Here is a 21,138-nt window from a genome sequence, read left to right as displayed (position 1 = left end):
GCTTGTTGATAATGTAAATAAATTGAGCCACAGTTGCATTCATCCTGCACCTCATCAAAAATCTAAAGTCACAATGTAGCTCCTGAGCCTAGTTCCTTAAATAAAGCACTGGTATCTCATAATAGGCCTATCATTGATTAGAGAGAAAGTAACTGTTACTCTTCCTTTCCATACATAGAGTTTTGCCTGGTCATCTTGTTCTGAATGGTCCATTGGTTTGCGTGTGCCGTTTGTGGTGGATGTTTGCCCAATGACATTTGAACAGCTAGATCTCCTATTGAGACAAGTGACTGAGGGAATGGATGGCACCTCTGACTGGCCACCACCACAAGAGAAGGAATGTATGGCTGTTGCAACCTTAAATCTTCTAAGACTTCAGGTACTGTAGCTTTCTTATGTGTCTGAGTTCTCACTCAGATAAAATGCTTTAGTAAATTGGTTGGAAGAAAATAGGGGCTTTTAAGTGTTTAAAACATTTTTGTTCACTTAAAATTAAATTGGTACATTACAACAAGCTATTCCTGCATCTTAGTTCCAAAAGGTGGAAAGCTAAGGGTGGGTTTTCAGTCCTAACCATGAATTTTCTTGCTTTCTTGGTTTAATGTTTTCTAAACAGTTCTTGCATTTGATTTAAGATGAACTGTAAAACTAAAATGTAAATTGACTAATCTTGGATATGTGCTGAATATACCACTTGCTGAAAAGGCTTTGGGTTTTCAGTGTGTTAATTTGCCTCTTTAAAAATGAGTTTCCTGTTTGGGGCAAATCTGGTACTTCTAGCTTCCTAAAGATGTCATTATGTCCATGATAATACAGAACGGTGTGTACAGGGATGTCTAGGTAATTTCTAAGTTGAGGTAATTATTGCTCACTAGATATCCTGAGATACTGGCTGAGATTAGTATATATATTACTTGGGTGTAATTGTATTTTTACTTTAGCTTTGCAGTTTATTTCTAAACATTTTCTTAAAAAGAAAAGGAGTACTTGTGGCACCTTAGAGACTAACCAATTTATTTGAGCATAAGCTTTCGTGAGCTACAGCTCACTTCAGCTCACGAAAGCTTATGATCAAATAAATTGGTTAGTCTCTAAGGTGCCACAAGTACTCCTTTTCTTTTTGCGAATACAGACTAACACGGCTGTTACTCTGAAACCAAACATTTTCTTGTATTTAGACCAGTAGACGTATTTGTATTCAGTGTCTGCATGATTGACTTTGTCCAACTTCATTTCTTATGTCACCGCTAAATGAAACTGATTCTTTTTCTTTCAGCTACATGCTGCCATCAGTCACCAGGTTGATCCAGAGTGCCTTGGCTTGGGTTTAGGCAGCGTCTTGTTGAATAGCCTGAAACAGTCAGTGGTAACTTTAGCAAGTAATGCTGGAGTTCTTAATACTGTACAGTCAGCTGCTCAAGCAGTGCTGCAGAGTGGGTGGTCTGTGTTGCTGCCAACAGCAGAGGAGCGAGCTAGGGCTCTTTCAGCTCTCTTACCCAGTGCAGGTATGGTTTAATGATGGAAAACTGTTTGGTGTCTGAATATCTAGTCCAGTGTGTGTGTTCTGTTCTTAGTTTCAGGAAATGAAATGAACATCTGAATTTCTAGACCACTAAATGGTGGTTCTGTTTTGTTAGTTTCAGGAAATGAAATGAATGTAAGTCCAGGCCGTCGATTTATGATTGACCTCTTGGTGGGCAGTTTGATGGCTGATGGAGGTTTAGAGTCTGCATTAAATGCTGCTATCACTGCAGAAATTCAGGTACATTTCAACAATATTACCATTTACTATGTAAATACAATAAGATGCATATAATACAATTGTTTACAGGACTTGGTGTAAATTCTTTGCAAATAAACAGGCTTACATCAGACAGAGGGCAGGTTTTCTTTCTCAGCATTGCAAGCCTCTCTTCCCAGCCAACACTATCCAAAAAGCTCTCTTAGTTTTCTCTCAGGGTCACACTACAAGTGCTTCTCTGGTTGTCCTTGGCTTTCTGCTGCCATCTTGCTACCTTCTGCCTGCTTGTGTGGTGTTTCTGGCTGCATGTGCTCAGACACACATACATTCTCCGAAACAAAACCCAGACCTCTGTATTTTGCATTCAGCCCTAAGTGAAGTCCCTCCATCCACATGGCTCAGCTCCTGACTGGCCTTACATTTGGCCTGTATTTCTGGCAGTGGGTCCTATTGTTACCTTATTCCAAAAGGAGCTTAACTGCTTCTTTCTTCTATCTTGAATGAAGGGTGGCTCTTAGTACCATCATCTTCGATGAGGCTTCACCTAACCCCCAGCATAATAGTAATTTACGGCTTGCATTTCAGGTTTACATATAAATTCGATAGAAATTTAAATGAATAGTGAGTATATTTGACTATTTTCAAGTGAGGCACAGTATATAAAACCACCTGTCAGATATACAGCACCTATTGCTGTGGCTTCCGCAAAAGAATGCATAAACATGAATTCCACATGCCAGACTTGAAATAGCCTTTGATCTCTGAAGGACTCCTGCAGAGCAGTTCACTTTTAGTTAGGCATCTCAGTTCAAAAACTCCATAAATAGTAAGCAGCAATCTCTGAAACTTGAACTTCTTTATTCGTAACATTTGTTACAAAGTATGAGTCACACTACCAAAATGTGAAAGCCACTGTTACTGGTAACCTTGTCCAATTGGAATTTCAATCTGAAACCCCCAGATCCAGAACAACAGTCTAGTACAGCATTAAAAACGTATTCCCTTAATCCTTAAACTACACATTCTAGGATAATACTACAGGAGATAGATAAGCTATAGATGTTATGTTCCACTGTACCATTAAAATGGAGCTCATGAGGCCAGCTCCATATGAGTTCTTCGGTAATTCCTACTCTTCTCAAGGATCCATTTTGATGAGTTAGATATGTAGTGATATCCTTGGGATGAGTGAAATCCTTGGTCATTGAAGGGTTTGCCCATTCTGGCTTCACCTGACCTTTTGAATGAAATCCACCAGAATGGAGAGAACACTACATGCTGAGAATGACTGAAGGTGCTTAGTCCATGAGCCCAGAGCTGTAAATAGATCTTCCTTAAGCAGCAAGCTACACAGCATCTGTACTTATAGATAGCATGGCAGTGGTTGAATGCATGAACTGTTAGGGAAAGCCTTGCTGCAGGGATCTTTTTTTTTCCTGGGAAGGAAGAAAAACGTGAGGCCTACCAAATATGCATGTCCTGAGAGAAAGAAACTTGCATGCTGTTTCTTTTGTGAGGGGAATACAACTTCTTAGAGAGTATCTTCTGACTGCTTTGGAACCAGAAGTAGGTAAATTCCAAGATTGCCTACAAGTAATGCAGCAATCTCTCTTGGTCCCATGGCATTAACATGTAGTTTGTTTTTCCCTGATCCTGCTGCTGTGCAAAGTCTTAAGAAAAATAAGTCAAGATTAAGTCAGGCTGACTTAATTACAGTGCTCAGGGGGTGTGAAAAGTCCACTCCCCTGAGGGCAACAGCTATGCCAACCTAACCTCCTGTGTAGCCCCAGCTAGGTCAATGGAAGAATGCTGCTGTTGACCTAGCTACTATTGCTTGGGGAGGTGGAGTTCCTACAGTGATGGGAAATCCTGCCCTCCCCTCCTCCGCATTGCTGTAGGAAGCATCTGCCATGTGGCGCTATAGTGGCATAGCTATGGGGCTGTAGTTGAGCCACTGTAGTGCCCGTAGTGTAGATATGGCCATAATTTCACATATTGAGCCATTGAAGGACTCCTTTATATGGACTATATTAAGTGTCTTGAGGACACAGTCCCTTTTTTCAAAATCCCTACTGTAATAGGATGTACTGACCCTTCATGCACCACTTTTTTTTTTTCTTAGTCTGTTTTCCTGGCTTATGAGAGAAGCTTTTTAAATAAACTGAAAACTTAAAAAAAAGTCAGAGATGCTGCTGTCCTGTAGGAAGAGAATCTCCATAGTACACTATAGTTGGGACACTTAGCGGTCTCCAGAATTTTTTTCAGTTAGTCTCACCTTCTCACCATTCTTTGTTTTGTACAGATATACTTTAATAAAGGCCTCTCACTTGCTTCCTTGAAAGTTCAAGCATCAGCCCTTTTTGCCATTAGAAGAAGTGAGGCTCTCCCCCCTTAGTCTCCCATTCCCCATGAGACTTAGCGTGTTTTTGATTTCCTCCTAGGTCTTATATCTCATGCTGGAGCTCAGCCTGTTCTTCATGACCTGTGTCACTCTGCCTTTAAACTCTCTTCTCCTCTCTTTTATCATATAGAGTATAGGTGTTGATGACAATTACCTTGATCAGAATGCTGGGAAAGACTAACTGTCCCTTGGATCTCCTTGTATGCTCTTCCATTAGGATAAAATGGTCCTGTTCATGTGCCTTATTTTTCTTTTCAAGTTTGTCATCTTGTCACCACAACTATGATACTCCTTTGATTAATTTCTGCTCTGGATTCAGGGCAAAAAAAGGAGGATATGGCATAATCTGAGTGTTCACAGGGAATATTTCAATCTGTTTTTCCAGAAACTCAAACTAGAGACACCTAGACACCTGTTTCTTCTGAAACAAAGAACCAGGGCTTGCTGGTCCTCCAGTTCATATGGGCCAGGTGCTGTTTGCCTCATGTAGAGCTGATGCCTACAAAAGAGCAGTCATACGCTGCCCATTTACACTCAAAAAAATCTTACCTGTCAATTTCTTGGAGTTTCAGCTTCCAGTTAAGATACCTCCCTTTTTTTGACCGAGCCAAAGGTTTAGTATTAGTATCCCTCTATGTTAACATATGAGTTTACCTTTTAAGAGGTGAACTGTGTACTTCTCTTGTGAAAAGTTTTCAGTTTTCATTGGGAGTAATCTTTGGAGAAGCTGGTGGAAGTGTGTGGAGCCTAACTGCATGCCAAAATGCAAACTTCTCATTGTTTGCTGTCATGGGTGAAACATGTATAGGGCAGGCATTACCCATTAGCCTGTGTTGGTGGAACGGTTTAGCAAGTAAGAAATTCTCTTTTAAAATTGTATTTTGTGAAAATGTGCTAGATGTCTGCATAATGTGGAATGTGAAATAAACTTGTCTGGTATACTTAGGTTATGTCTACACTGTGCACTTCTTGTGGTGGTGTATAAGGTATGTGTAGCTACATGCTGCAGTTTAGATCAAGCTACATCCACACTGTGGTATGTGGCTACGTATGCCAGTGGAAGGCTCTGGCAGGGGGAGGCAGTGGGAAAAGGCTTGCCGGGGTGGAGCTGTCAGAGCCTTTCCCCATTCCTGGAGTCTTTCCTTGCAGTGAGAAAAAAAACTGCAGCAGCAGGGAGATATTGGGACACTACACTGCTAAAAACAGCAGCATAGAAAGGCAGACACTGTTTGGGTGAGAAGAGAGCCCTGTAGGGTACATACTCACAGGGTTCAGGAATATCTTTACTCACCTAAGCAGTACCTCATGGTCTACCCTGCTATTTATTCCCATGTGAGGGGGCGTGTAGTGTATATATTCTACACACTGCTGAAAGGAGTGTGCAGAGTAGATATACCCTTAATTTCATTTGTGGCATAGGTGAGAGCCATTATGCTGTGTTTTCCTACTTAGAGTTTACAGAGCAGCATGCTCATATCCATGAGATAAATGATGGCGTCTACTGATGATGTGCTGTTTGCTTTTAACTTTTAATGGTTTTTTGTATTGTAGGATATTGAGGCAAAAAAAGAAGCCCAGAAAGAAAAAGAAATTGATGAACAGGAAGCAAATGCTTCAACACTTCATAGGAGTAGGACTCCATTAGACAAAGACCTTATTAATACTGGGATCTATGAGTCTGCAGGGAAGCAGAGTTTACCTTTGGTTCAACTGATTCAGCAATTACTGAGGTATTCTTTGTTCTAAACATGTCGTGATTATGAGTCTTTACAAAAGAAAATCCCTTTAGATTCACCCTACTGTGAAGCATGGAGCTAAATAACAGTTAATAAGCCCTGGTGATAGAGTATGCTTTCAGTCTTTTCCCGTCAGTCCTTCTGCCTCCTGAAACTAGAAATATTGAACATATGCTTATTCTGTTTACCTTAGTGTAGTTTTCTGGTTTTTTCTTTGTTTTAATGGGTAGAAAAGATGAAGACTCTGTGTAGGGGTCCCTCACTTTCCTGTGGGGAGGGAGGCGATTTTGCATTGCTGTATTGGGCAGTAACCCTAGGGTGTGGCTCATGCTGGCAGGGCCGAGCCATAAGTAGTCTATAGTTCTGTGTCCATCTAACAGAGGCAAACAAGCAATAACAGTCTGGTGCTCTTGCCCCTACCCTCGGGTCTTTAGCTCGCAGACCGTCAGCTGGGACCGGCAGTACTTAACAGTCTGGCGCTTTGGGTGGGGCTGAGCAGGGAGCAGGCTGTAGCCTAAGCCTCCTGGCCAAAGCAGCCAGCAAGGACACACAGTCTGAGACTCTAGCCCTTTGGGAGAGGCAGAGCAGGCTGTAGCCTCAGCTTGTAGGCTAAGGCAGCCAGCAAACACACAGTCTAGGGGTTCAGGTAGGGGTGAGCATCCATACCATCTAGGGGAGCACCAACTGAGTCTAGTGTCTTAGCTTGATGGATGGTAGATTCACACAGGCCTCCTTATCACTGTGCGGGAGTCTCAGATAAGCAGGGAGCCTGGGCAGGGAGTCTGCTGCCCCAGCTCCACCACGTCCTAGCCTAGGACCCTAGCAGTGGCGGAGTGGTCCACCACTGGGCCAGCCGGGATCCAGCTGCAACACGCTAACCTAGAGTCAGTCAGCAAGGTAGCCAGACAGTTCATACCTCCTTGGGGCTACTTCATACCTCCTCGGGGTTTGGTACCTCTATAATTTGCAGGTCCTCTGGCTCCTCGGGGTACACAGCGGATGGTAGTCCCTTTTCAGGCCCAGTCTTCCTGGGGGCAGGGTGCTGCAGAGCACAGATTCAGCTCTAGGGTGCTGCAGCAGAGTGGAGGCATCCATCTCCTTCCCTGGCTGCTCCTCAACACAGCTGATGAGCCATCCCTTTGTATTCCCTGTCCCGTCCTGGTATTTCCAGCAAGGGGGGCGGAGCGTGTTCGGCTCTGCCCACCATGGGGAGTGTAGTCCCTCGCTCTCCAGTCCGGAGGGAGGTCACTTGGCCTTGCTGCACTCTGCAATAGGTATTTGTAGATCTAGGGAGAGCTGTGGTTCTTTTGCTCCCAGGCCTTGTGGTACTTCATCCTCCACTGCAAAGAGTTCATAATAGAGAAAGAGCAGAAATGCCAGCAATAGCATGAATTGGCTTTGGAAAAAGATATTGGTACCCCTTACTTCTGATACACGTCAATTCTAGGGCTTGAGGGAGGAAGAAAGTTGGGTGTTCGATTCTTACCACTATGCGGGAGTCTCAGATAATCAGGGATCCTAGTTTGCTGTGATTTTAAAAAAAAATCAACAAAATTCTCTGATAAAAAACATAAAAATCTGCATTTTCCTGCAATTAAAATGAAATCTGTCAGCAGGAGTCCCGCTGCCCTGGGCTGAAGCGTCAATTTCCCATATTCCTGGGTGTGCGCTGCGGGGCACGGGATTCTATTGTATATGTTTTTATTTTTTTTACTGTGTAAAAACTCAAGGTTCTCCGTAAAAATGCAAATTCTGTGTTTTTTCCCATGTTTTTTCCATGGGAGACGGATTTCTAGGATCCCTGTAGATAAGCAATCAGTGTAGCAAGCCTGGTCCTTGCTACCTCCTGTGAGCCACACGAGTACTTAGTGGGTTAGCAGAAATAAAGGGGTGAGAAAATTTGAGAACTTTTACAGCACTTATCACTTTGATGTGACTGTGTCGCAAGGAAATCATTCATAAATGGGACTCTTAAAACATATGCCACCCCACAACTTTCTTCTATATAGCATTCTATTTCACATTGTTCAGATCATTAAATCTTTTGCTTCATAGTAAATTGTGGAGATAAGGTGTGGTGATTGAGTCCCATTTACAGAAACAAACTAATATTTTTGGAATTTTACCCCCCCCAAAAATAACATTCTCCAGTGAACCTTCGCATAGGTGTCTTAATTCTCTTAGTTAGAGAAAATCCCAGCGAAAGCTTAATCCTTGTTTCTCCAGGCTTCTAACTGAAACACCAGCTGCTCTTTTAAAGTGCTTTATAATGCTGTTATACCAACTAGGAACATCGCTTCGCAGACTATAGCCAAGCTAAAAGATGTGGCTCGTCGCATTTCTTCCTGCCTGGACCATGAACATTACAGTAAAGAGAGGTCTGCTTCTTTGGACTTGTTGCTGCGTTTTCAGCGTTTACTTGTTAGTAAACTTTACCCAGGAGAGAATGTTGGGCAGGTCCCTAATACATATGGTACGTTGTTTTTTTTAAAAGGCTTACGCATTGTTTGTAATACCTGTGCTACCAAACAGGTTTGCTATTTACCATTTTCGTGTTTGACAATGTTTTGTAAATTGAGATACTGTTTCCTTTGCTTCATGGCACACTGGTTTGAGAACTGTTTTTTCTAAACTGTTTTCCATTTAAGCAGATTGAAATATAACAAACTGTAAATATAAACAGAATAGTCAAAACATGTGTTACGGGAACATGACCAGAAAACAGCCTTCTTTGAGAAAGCTATTAGCATTTAATAAATGTAAGTAAAATTTTTGTCAGAGAAAATGTAAAAGGTGTGATTGTACCCTATTTAACAGGCCCAATTTTCAGATTTGGGTGTTTATAGTTGGGCACCTAAATCTGTATTCGGGCACCAAATTGGTAGTTTAGATGCCTAGAATATGTAGTTAAGCACTGAAATGGGATTTAGATGCTTAATGTTAGACTCCCAAGTATGAAAATTGGGACTATAACGGTAAAAAAAGAACTAGATAAGTTCATGGAGGATAGGTCCATCAATAGCTATTAGCCAGGATGGGCAGGGATGGTGTCGCTAGCCTCTGTTTGCCAGAAGCTGGGAATAGATGACAGGGGATGGATCACTTGATGATTACCTGTTCTGTTCATTCCCTCTGGGGCACCTGGCATTGTCCGCTGTCGGAAGACAGGATACTAAGCTAGATGGACCTTTGGTCTGACCCAGTATGGCCTTCTTATGTTCTTATGACTGCTATTTTAACTGTTAGCATAGTGAAGCACGGTTTGTTGTGAAAAAGGCTAATTGAAACTAGTTTTTGATATTGGTATTTAATTTCAGTGAATTGAATTAACCTAGAACAGATACATTAATCAAGAACAGTTTTTTTAAAATCTGCTTTGTAGGTGGTACAGTAACAATAACTGTGTTTTGTCCTTTGTTATGAAAGGTGGTTAGTCGAACAGCAATAATTTATTTTTAATTATTGTTTTTTGCCTTTTCCAATTTAGAGAAAATACAGCTTTGTTCAGATCTCTCTTGTTGGAGAATACGATTTTATATATGTATTTTACAGGCAGTGACTGTCTTTATTAAAGTGGACGATAAGTGTGAAATATTGAGTTGTTTGAGTTTATTTTAGCTGGGTTGTTCCTTAGGTCAGAAGTATAAACTAGGAAGGCTTATGCTTCTGTTTGGTGATGAATTTGAAAGTTCCACTTTTCCTTTTTTTTAAATCTACTTCATTAAATGATGACTGAAAGTTTTTGTAATGTCTTCAGTTCTGTAGACTATTAAAGCACACTGTAAACCTTGCAAACTAGAGAGCATTCCACCACGAAAACATAATCCCTTTAGTGTGAAACAGTAATTAACAGTGCATAGCAATATTATTCTTAAGACTAAATAGTACTACAAATGTAAGCAATGCCTGACGAAAGATTCATTCCCTGTTTTGAATGTGTTGGTATCTGAGAATCAAAATGTATATTCTGGATTCAGGAAGAAGAGGGTAGGGAGAGATTGCTGTTAGGACTAATAATGTAGGGATGATTTTTGTAAGAAATGAATTTTAAGAAGGGGTTTGAATGAGGACAGAAGAGGATGTTTGATGGGCAACAGTTAGGAGAGTATTCTAAGTAAAGAGATAATTCAATAGAATGGTACAAAGCCAATTGTATTGAGAAGGAGGCAAAGGAAACGGCAAACAGTAAAGAGATAGATTTAGAATAGCCCAAATGCTTTAGTACAAAATAATAAATTAAAACAAGTTGGAAATATTACATGGAAAGACTGTAACTATCCAAATTGAACTTTGGCTTGGACTCTGGTTTAAACACCCACTTTATAATTTTGAAAACTTCCATGGTATGTTAATGCCACCTGATATTACATTAACAAAAATGGTGGTTGCAGCAGCAGAGCACATTCAAAATGTGCTGGCTTGCTGCTACAATGTTGACTTGGCGGGAAGGAGGACACGTACTAAATTGGTAACAAAACTTCTAGCAGTGTCAAAGAAAACTTCCCTGAAAGTCTGCCTCACACCAGACTAGAAATGGCTTACTTAGTTTAGGAGATTTAATGATATTACATCTCCAGATGTTATGGTTGCAGGCTTTATTTAAATTCAGATTGGTCTGTGCTCTTAAGTCAGTATCTGGGATTTAAGCTTAATCCTTTGTCAAAAATAAATTATTCTGTTTTCTTAATTGAATGCTAATATTGAGGTGGTGTTTGAGGGGCTTGTAAGTACTGTATAATCCAAAATGCAGCTTTTAGTTTATTCACTTAAGTAGTTTATTCTCTGTGCCCCTCCTTTTTCATAGGTCCTGAGCTTCTAGGAGTTGGTTCTCTGCTAAAGAAATACTCAGCACTTTTGTGCACACACATTGGTGATATACTACCTGTGGCAATCAGCATTGCATCCACTAGTCACAGACATTTTGCAGAAGTATCTCGGGTTGTGGATGGAGATTTAACAGGTACCTTTCTTTTTCTTGTGGAAAATCAGTTTATAGGCAAACATCCCATTTCCTAGTACATAATCATTCAGGTTATATTGTTGATATTCCTTGAAACTTTTAATAAGGGTTAAAAAAGAAATTCTCAAATTTAAAAACAAGAGTACTTGTGGCACCTTAGAGACTCTCAAATTTGTTAGTCTCTAAGGTGCCACAAGTACTCCTGTTCTTTTTGCGGCTACAGACCAACACCGCTGCTACTCTGAAACCATTCTCAATTTAAGAGTCTCTCCAAATTAAAAAAAGAAGATGCAAGGAGGGGCAAGCTAAAGGGAGAGAAAAAACATCAGTTTAAGGTAGTAAGTAAAAAGGAGAATAAACTGCTGTGACTTAGGTCAAAAGTGGCATGCACATATCTGTCTCAACTTCAGTGTGAGTATTTTCTGTTTTCTAGGTGTTCTCCTTCCAGAGTTGGTAGTTTCTATAGTGTTGCTTCTCAATAAAAACGCTGGACTGATGCAGGAAGCTGGTGCTATTCCTCTGTTGGCAGGCCTGCTAGAGCATCTGGACAGATTTAACCATCTAGCTCCTGGAAAAGAGAGAGATGACAATGAGGATTTAGCATGGCCCGGCATAATGGGTATGTTCTACTTATTTAAAGCAGTTAAAATACTTAGTTGGGGCTTTACAGAAAAGTTTTCTGAGTGACTCTAACACTCTTCCAATATTTAGAATTCTCTCTCATGAAGCAAAGCACCAGAAGCATTTTTAACCATTGTATTCTTGAATTGTCTTTAAATCCAACACTTTTACGTTTCCTTATTTTATCAGAGCTATTGTCATAATAGTGTTTACTGTGAAAAAATGATGACATAATGTAAATGATAAATTTGGCATGTTTTAATTGCTATATAAACTAGTCTGTCAAAAGGAGGATGGTTTGTTGATTTTGTTGAAGTAATTTCCATAATCATAGTTTAAACTATTACTGAAGATGAGAGCATTTGTTTAAAACTATATAGGAAGGAAGGGGTGGTGCTACAGTAGGTGGCTCAGAGTATGGCAGATGCACATTGGCACAATGAACTTTAGCTCTATTGGATCGGGGAATCTCAGTGAAAAAGGGAAAAGTATTATCCTTGTGCCTTGTGGTTTAATAACCCAAGGACAAGAACACAAATGCCCCCTTCCAAAATGTAAAAAAGTAACATGGCCAGTTAAAACAGGCCTGACTTTACAAAAAGCATTAAATAAAAAAATGGAAATTTGGTTTGTAAATGGGTCCGGTTATTACAGTGCTGAACAAGCTAAAACAGAGTATGGGGCAGTAAAGGTAAATGCCAGCCAAAAGTTAAAAGGGCCAGTAAGACCCCAACCAGCGCAAGCTGCTAAGGTAATGACAGTATTAAAGGTATTGCAAAATAAAATAAAATAAAGTAATATAGCTATATTTACCAACTCAGACTGGGTGTGTAGAGCAGTCGTCGTTTGGCTCCGAGTGTGGACAGCCAAAAATATATGCACCGGAAATAAAAAGCTGATGGTGTATAAGCAATATGAAAAACAGGTAATAACAATACTCCCCCACCCCCTACCAAACCTATGTAATGCATGTTAAAGCACACCAAAAACCCAGCAATCAAATTTTTTTAAAAAAATAACCAGGCCAATGTCCTGGCTAAACAAGGGGCCATGTTAACCAGTAAGCACCCCACAAAAAATAAATTCCTTTTTGCAGTAACCAAATGAAAAAAACAGGTAGTTAACCTAAAAATTTTTAATGTACAAACCTTATAAAAAAAATTAGCAACTGCTAAAAATAAATATCAAAAGAAAATAAATAATTCACCGGAATGCTAACCGAATGGTTTGGGCCACAAATCATAGCATTAAATTGGGAAAGCAACCTAAATATTGGGTAATACCTAAAAGGGTCCAAACTAAACTAATACAATATGTTCATAAACAGGAACACTTTAAAGCAAAAAACCTCTTAAGCACCTTAAAAATACAAGCTGGTGGTCTACCATGGGAAAAAAGGTAAAGCAATGGTGTAACAATTACATACAATGCGCAATGGTTAATGCAGACCCCCAGGTGGAAAAAAAAACCCTTAAAAACCACACATTATATGTAATATATATTTATATTAAAGTAAATGTGTATATGTAATCAGGTTTCTTCCTGAGCCCTGTGGGTAAGAATAGGTTCCTTACACCCTGAGCCCTTGGTAGGGAAAAGGGTGGGGGTGCTTGAATTTGACTGGGTCACACCTTGAGCTCTCGGTAGGGTGTACGCAGGCTGCCCTAAATTGAGCGGGTAACAGTGGTACGTGAGCTTGATGTCCATCTGTTCACTTGGTGACTATGGAAAAGGTGGTACGTGAACCACTGAAGTTTGGGAATGGCTGGTCTAGGGTATTATCTGGTTCTGAACTGAAAGTGCTGAAAATATAAGGATTTTTTTCATTAACAGTATTTTCATTCTGTTTGTGGATCTTAACAGTTTTTCTCTGTCACCTTATTACAGCACGCTTTGTTGAGAATCTGCTTTAGAGGCACTCTTCGCAGACTTCAGTCCTCCAGACGTTTAGGTCTTTACTACCCACTCTCATGTCCCATAGCAAGAGTTTGTGCACTTGGGAAGCATAGCTGCTTCTAATTTGTGTCTTTTTCACCATAGACTGATGAGGCGCTCCACTGACTGCTGGTGCTGTGTCAATCAGAAGCTGATAATTTCTCTGAAATTTCTTCAGGAACTTATCTAAATTGTTTGCCTAATGAAATGGTAGAAGTCATTTTGTGTTGTGCTGAGCAGTGTTGCGTCTTGGTCTACATAATTTTGAGTTTTTTCTTGTACTTTTTTTTTCTCCCCTTGTTGATTTTTCTAGATATGCCTGTTGCAAATTTATTTTCACGTGCATGGCAACTTTGAATTCTGGCTGCAGCTCTGTCTACCACAGAGTCCTTTGTTTCCCTGTGGTATATGACTAGAACTCTCTCCTGCTGGAAATGTCTGCTGTCAGATGAGTGAGGGATTGCAAGCTTGAGGCTTATATGCCAATAGTGGGAGAGACCGGCAGAGAAACATCTCTATTCTTATTGACTGCTGATGGTGCATGTATCTCCTTTAGGTCTGTCTTATTTATTAACTGGCAAGCCCCTGGAGACTTTCTGAACTCCTCTTTCCAAGGCACTAATATTTCTACTCTGGACAATGATCTAGCAGGCTAGCAATCCTTTCTGTGCATCAGCACACTAGAGAAGTGCTCACAGTTGCCAAGCAATCTCTGTATATATTCTCCTCCATACTTCTGTGCCTTGGGGATGGGACTTTGCACCAGTGGTTGTCATAACAGCTTCCTTGACTCATTCAGGAGCAGGCACTGGAGGTTTCACTGACAATCCCTTGAGATTTGAGCAGTGATGAGAACAAGTGCCAGTGGTTACTGTTAAACCTAATGTGCTAATGGGGCTTTGTCTTGAGCACACCTGTATGGAGCTACCCAAGTATTGACCAAAAGGCACCCTTCCTTCCTTGACACATGCACTCAATCAGCTCAGGGGGGTCACAGTGCACTTTGAGGGGGAGCATAACAAAAATAAGTGTTTGCCATTAGACTTCCTTCTAACAAAGTTTCAGTACTTTAGGTGAAATGTTTCTCTCCTTGGATAACAGTTGTGCTAAACACCAGAACGCCTGTCTGGTGTGTATATATACAGTATGAGGGAAAGCACATATGTGGAACTCAGTGTTGTTGTTGTTATCCCCTTCCTTCCCACCCAGCAGAAAAATGCCTAGAGGAGTCTAAAGTTGCTGAAAACTTTTGTTTTGACATCCATGCTACCTACAATACAATGTTTTGGTCAGCATCAGTTTTTTTATTTAAAAAACAAACAAAGTTCTGTACCATTCTGAGCAGTGTATACATGCCTCACTAATGCCATTTGTGCCAGTGCAGAGAGCTGGTGAACTGACAGATCTCAAATAGTAGTTGTCAGTGGAGAACCATGGGTGTAGGTGTAGCTAGTGGGGTTCCTTACGGGTCTGTTCCAGGCCCGATCATGTTCAATAAATTTATCAACAATCAGGAAGTAAAGTGAAAATTTGTGGATGACACAGATTGGCACGAAGATTGTCAGAGTGGTAGATAATGAGGATGGGGCAGTCATACAGAGCAATCTGTATCACTTGTTAAGCTGAGTTCATTCAAATAACACATTTTAATACAGCCAAATGCAAGGTCATACATCCAGAAATGAAGATGCAGGCCATACTTACAGATCATAGAATCATAGAATATCAGGGTTGGAAGGGACCCCAGAAGGTCATCTAGTCCAACCCCCTGCTCAAAGCAGGACCAAGTCCCAGTTAAATCATCCCAGCCAGGGCTTTGTCAAGCCTGACCTTAAAAACCTCTAAGGAAGGAGATTCTACCACCTCCCTAGGTAACGCATTCCAGTGTTTCACCACCCTCTTAGTGAAAAAGTTTTTCCTAATATCCAATCTAAACCTCCCCCATTGCAACTTGAGACCATTACTCCTCGTTCTGTCATCTGCTACCATTGAGAACAGTCTAGAGCCATCCTCTTTGGAACCCCCTTTCAGGTAGTTGAAAGCAGCTATCAAATCCCCCCTCATTCTTCTCTTCTGCAGACTAAACAATCCCAGCTCACTCAGCCTCTCCTCATAAGTCATGTGCTCTAGACCCCTAATCATTTTTGTTGCCCTTCGCTGGACTCTTTCCAATTTATCCACATCCTTCTTGTAGTGTGGGGCCCAAAACTGGACACAGTACTCCAGATGAGGCCTCACCAGTGTCGAATAGAGGGGAACGATCACGTCCCTCGATCTGCTCGCTATGCCCCTACTTACACATCCCAAAATGCCATTGGCCTTCTTGGCAACAAGGGCACACTGCTGACTCATATCCAGCTTCTCGTCTACTGTCACCCCTAGGTCCTTTTCCGCAGAACTGCTGCCTAGCCATTCGGTCCCTAGTCTGTAGCGGTGCAGATGGGGGACTGTATCTTAGAAAGCAGTGACTGAAAAGGTTTATGGATCTTAGTGAACAACTCAAGATGAGCGCCAGTGTGAGGCTGTTGCAAAGAGGGCTAAGGTTTTCCTTGGATTCAAGAGAGAAGTAGTGAGTAGGAGTAGGGAGGTGACTTTTACCTGTGTATATGGTATTGGTGAGAGATACAAGAATACTGCATACAGTTCTGATGTCAACATTTTAAATAGGATTTTTGAAGAACCGGAGCGGATATAGAGAAGATTTGAGACTGGAGAAAAATCCTTTGCAGTAAGAGATTTTAAGGACCTTAGTCAGTTTAGTTTATCAAAATAGAAGACCGAGGTGACTTTATTACAGCGTATAAGTACCTCCACAGGGAGAAAAATACCAGGTACTATAGGGACCTTTAACCTAGCAGAGAAAGATATAGCAAGAACTAGTGTCTGGAAGTTAAAGCCAGACAAATTCAAATCAGAAATAAGGCATGCACTTTTAACAGTTAAGGCAATTAACCATTGGAACAAACTACCAAGGGAAGTGGTGGATTCTTCATCTCTTGATGTCTTCAAATCAAGATTGAAAATAAGCTTAAATCAAACACAGGTTATAGGGCTCAATTCAGGGGTAAATGGGTGAAATTCTGTGGCCTGTTTTATACAGGAAGTCAGACTAGGTGATCTAATGGTTCTTTATGGCCTTCAGATCTATGAATTTCTTTCCATCCTCTGTGCTTGCTCATAGTGGTCTCTAAAAGTGAGGTTGAACTTGTTCATTCTCCAGGCTTTGGAATAGCTAAATGATCCAGGCCTCAAACAAGTACTTTGACCTTGTTTTTACTGACTTCTTCCACTTTAAAACTATAAAGTGTCAGATAATGGCACCTATGTCCAGTCTAAACACCACCGTGCTACCAACTGAAGTCATACTTGTGGTATTCAGTGCTTTCCACGCTATCAGAAAAGGAAGTGAGGGGTGTAGACACCTGGGATTTGCAACAGCTCTGCGCAGGTGGATTATATTGTCTGCTGGTGTGCGTTTGGTATGAATATAAAGCTTATGGAAGTGTCTGCCAGTTGCGTTTGTGGGAGACAAACTCCAGGGTGGGGGTCTAGGATAATGCTCCCTCACCTTCACAGAATGTATTGTTTTATAGGGTTACCTCAGTTCAATTTTGTTGTTGTCAGTGCTATTTTTCAGAAACTAAAATGCGTGCAGTATATAATGTTTGTTTTAAATCAACAGGTTCATTTTTTACTGGCCAGAGCTGCAGAAATAATGAGGAGGTAACACTTATACGTAAAGCTGATCTAGAGAACCATAATAAAGATGGAGGCTTCTGGACAGTGATTGATGGGAAAGTGTATGATATAAAAGATTTTCAGACCCAGTCTTTAACTGGGAATAGTATACTTGGTGAGTTTCAACTCTTGAATTGAAGGAGCACAGGTTTTTGTTTTGTTTTAAAATTAATTGCCGTAAATAGCTCTTTAGATATTATAGAACTACTGAATATTCTTTTTTTCTAGCTCAGTTTGCAGGTGAGGACCCAGTTGTTGCTTTGGAAGCTGCCTTGCAATTTGAGGATACAAGAGAGTCGATGCATGCCTTCTGTGTTGGCCAGTATATGGAGGTAGAAATATAATATACTTCGTAGCATATCATATGTAGGATAGTAAACTATCTGGAGAAGTTACTTTTTCTTTACGATTGATGCCAGTTTTAGTCAAGGACCTGAAGCAAAAACTTGGGTTACAAATGACTAATTGAGAGATACAGTATTGCACTTAATGAAATTTAACTTATGATTGTATTAATAGTTTACGTCTTCAAAATTTGTTTATAATAATAAAGGATAGTTTTGTTTTTAGACTCTTGTTGGAATTTATTTTTGACCTCAATTTGATATTTCTTCTGTTTAGCCTGACCAGGAAGTGATTACAACACCAGATCTTGGCAGTCTGTCATCACCTCTCATAGACACAGAAAGAAATCTGGGTCTTCTTCTTGGACTGCATGCTTCCTACCTCGCAATGAGTACACCGCTTTCTCCTGTGGAGGTTGAATGTGCCAGTAAGCAGAACTTATTTTCAGTTAAATTAGAAGAAATGGATTGTGTACAGTACCTCTTCATGCTTCCCATAATATGCTGGACCAGACTATTGTAAATGTAATTTAATCAGGAATTTAGCTTTTTTTACCTCAATTTCTTCTGGACATAGCCTAAATGTTCTTGTTCTTCTTCCTTTTTACTATTAGAAAACTCTTAGTACATGAAAAACTTCATTTTTCTCTTTGTTTGGCTGTTACTCTCAGTTTTCTCTTTCTGTTGCAGACATGCAGCTCTCTTTTGCCTCGGTTTGTGTAATTGATTCACTTTTATTCAGATGATTAAGTGCTTGTTCTTTTGTGTATTTCCTTGCTTTGTAGCTTTCAGAACAGTGTGTTATGTGCTCTCTTCCCACTCTGACTTTTTTGACAGCAGATGAAGTGAGAGAAGGAATCCTTTATGTATACTTTCATTCCTTATCCCCACTACATTCATTGCCTTCCCTCTTCAATTTAATATTTTAGTGGTTGTCTTCTAAACCACTTTGGTTTACTGGTCTGGATTTCTGCTTTTAAAAGTCATTTCTTTAGTTTGTGTAAGGGGGCCAACCATGGAACCAGTGTTGTTTTTGCCACTTGAATTCAAGTACTTCGGTGGGGAAAAGAAGTTAGTCTTTTGTCTACAGTGCTGCAGAGTTATGCATTTGAGTAGTTCAGTTCACTTCGGTGGGGCTACTAATGTGCCTACACATGTAAGACATTATGGGATTGAGACGTTTGTCTCACAACACTTATGTCAAACTGTAGTAGACCTGCATGCTTCATATACCCTTCTGTATGCACTTCTGGGACGCTTCGTGAGTTTTTAAAAGAAGGCTCAGTATCATGCTATTTATCTGTCCTTGACCAAGAACTTAAACAAGATTCAGAGAGGTACTTGATGATTATTTGGATAATAGGAATATCCGGAGTTTTAATACTTAGTGGTAACAAGACTATGGGAACCTCATGCTTCAAGGTTTAAACTGATCTCTTATAAGGGGTGAGGGTAAATCCTTCATTGGGTGGAAGAGCAGATTATCCCATGTTGGCCTACTGTGGGATTTCTTGCACCTTCCTCTGAAACATCTGGAACTGGCTGCTGTCATATTGGACCAGAAGGACCATGATTCTGATCCAGTATGGCTGTTCTTAGAATAATTGCTAAGATCTTCATGGCTTCATCACAGCTGATGGCTTCAGGTGAGAAGTGGCTCCCTGTAGTGGCTTGGTTAAGATGTTACCTTACTTAATTTACAAATAATTTGTCATTTATTTTTTTCTGATTAAACTTCACCAAATAAGTATGAAAGTCTTCTAAATTTACTCATGTTTGCAAGTAAATTTCATCTTTTGTTTTAAAGGAGGATTATTTAGTTTAGTGACATAGCTTTGCCTGGCAGAAAGACTTACATTTGCATTTTGTTTTCTCTCTTGTTAGAATGGCTTAAGTCATCTATCTTCTCTGGAGGCTTGCAGACCAGTCAGATACATTACAGTTACAATGAGGAGAAAGATGAAGACCACTGCAGTTCACCTGGGAACACTACCCCAAACAAATCAAAACTATATTCACATCGACTAACCTTGAGTGACCATTCACAACCATTTCTGCAAGCCATTGCAGATAACAATATTCAGGATCACACTGTGAAGGTAAAAAGTTGTGAAAAAGGTTTAAAAAAAAAAAAAGTTGTACTAAGATGCAATTATCTCCCAGTCAAAGTGCGGAGGTGCTGTGTATTTAGTGACCACATCTGGACCCATCTTTCTTAGTTATATAGTCTTCTGCACTCTCACAGTTTTAGATTTTTATATAATTGTATAGTTATTTCTTAGTAGATTGATTATGCATGTCTTGTGCTCAGATTGGTTACTGCCCTTGGTACACCTCAATATGCCCACAAGTGTCCATCTCCATTTCTAACCCCATGATTCCAGTCCAAACCCCAGTGTCAGGATATAATTTTGAAATATTCTTGGGAGGAAATATTTAAGACTGGATTTAAGTGGCATGGTAAGCTGGAGAACCGATCAGAAGCTGTTACAACTGTGCTCATTGTTGCCATGTTGTGTATGATGAGAGCTCTCTGATGGGCTATTGTCCTCAGAACAGGAGTGACCGTATGGATTGCTGTTTGGTATAATAGCTTGTTTGGACTTCTAGTAAATTAGGTGACTTCTATCCTGGACTGAGAAATATCTTGTCTATGGCTTCTGAATGTATTTAGCCCAGGATATTATTGAGTTTTCACTTGAATGCTGGCTGTAGTGTTCTACATTACTATACCTGAAGAAAAAAAAGGAGTACTTGTGGCACCTTAGAGACTAACCAATTTATTTGAGCATAAGCTTTCGTGAGCTACAGCTCACTTCATCGGATGCTTATGCTCAAATAAATTGGTTAGTCTCTAAGGTGCCACAAGTACTCCTTTTCTTTTTGCGAATACAGACTAACACGGCTGTTACTCTTATACCTGAAGAGTTAGATAGAGCTGTTTTTTTGACTGTTTGTTTGCAGGACTTTTTATGTCAAGTAGAGAGGTACTGCAAACAATGTCACTTGACAACACCAATCACATTCCCTCCTGAGCATCCTGTGGAAGAAGTAGGACGTTTACTCTTATGTTGTCTTCTAAAGCATGAGGATTTAGGTAAGTAGACTTGGCTGTTCCAGAGCACTTTATTTAAAAAAAAAAAAAAAAATTTCGCTCCTAGGCCCCTCAGTCTTCGAAATAGATATTCTTAGTATGTTTTTTCTCATTAAGGTCATGTGGCATTGTCTCTAGTACATCCTGGTACCCTGGGAGTTGACCAAGTCAAACACAGAACCTTACCAAAATCTGTAGTAGATGTATGTCGTGTTGTCTATCAAGCAAAATGCTCGCTAATTAAGGTAAGCCTCCAACCACCTGTATCTAACTTCTCTTCAACCTTAATTATTAAAAATGACAATTGACTTATTTCAGTTTTATTCCCTTATTAAGTTTATAATCTGTTTCCATCCCTGTTTTAGACTCATCAGGAACAAGGCCGCTCCTACAAAGAAGTTTGTGCTCCTGTCATTGAACGTTTGAGGTTCCTGTTCAATGAATTGCGTCCTGCAGTCTGCAATGACATCTCCATAATGTCAAAGTTTAAACTTCTGAGCTCTTTGCCCCGATGGAGGAGGATAGCTCAGAAGATAATTCGAGAGAGAAGAAAAAAAAGAGGTAAGAG

General features: G+C 40.2%; 1 protein-coding gene across 5 annotated transcripts in view; it reads left to right on the top strand.

The window, feature by feature from the left end:
* The window catches only part of HERC2 (HECT and RLD domain containing E3 ubiquitin protein ligase 2), a 206,705-nt gene that overhangs the window by 73,889 nt on the left and 111,678 nt on the right, over window positions 1-21,138 (top strand). For all 5 annotated transcript variants that reach the window (XM_043537697.1, XM_037898783.2, XM_037898775.2 and 2 more), the window contains exons 17-30: window positions 179-379; window positions 1,277-1,505; window positions 1,638-1,762; window positions 5,694-5,872; window positions 8,167-8,351; window positions 10,683-10,838; window positions 11,272-11,457; window positions 17,077-17,247; window positions 17,361-17,464; window positions 17,754-17,904; window positions 19,361-19,575; window positions 20,441-20,573; window positions 20,688-20,815; window positions 20,936-21,131. In XM_043537697.1, coding sequence (XP_043393632.1) covers window positions 179-379; window positions 1,277-1,505; window positions 1,638-1,762; window positions 5,694-5,872; window positions 8,167-8,351; window positions 10,683-10,838; window positions 11,272-11,457; window positions 17,077-17,247; window positions 17,361-17,464; window positions 17,754-17,904; window positions 19,361-19,575; window positions 20,441-20,573; window positions 20,688-20,815; window positions 20,936-21,131 — 2,359 coding nt within the window. The remainder of the gene's footprint in view (window positions 1-178; window positions 380-1,276; window positions 1,506-1,637; window positions 1,763-5,693; window positions 5,873-8,166; window positions 8,352-10,682; window positions 10,839-11,271; window positions 11,458-17,076; window positions 17,248-17,360; window positions 17,465-17,753; window positions 17,905-19,360; window positions 19,576-20,440; window positions 20,574-20,687; window positions 20,816-20,935; window positions 21,132-21,138) is intronic.

Source organism: Chelonia mydas, chromosome 1 (genome assembly GCF_015237465.2).
Source record: "Chelonia mydas isolate rCheMyd1 chromosome 1, rCheMyd1.pri.v2, whole genome shotgun sequence".
NCBI classification, from domain to species: Eukaryota; Metazoa; Chordata; order Testudines; family Cheloniidae; genus Chelonia; species Chelonia mydas.
This window is presented reverse-complemented; position numbering and strand designations above follow the sequence as displayed.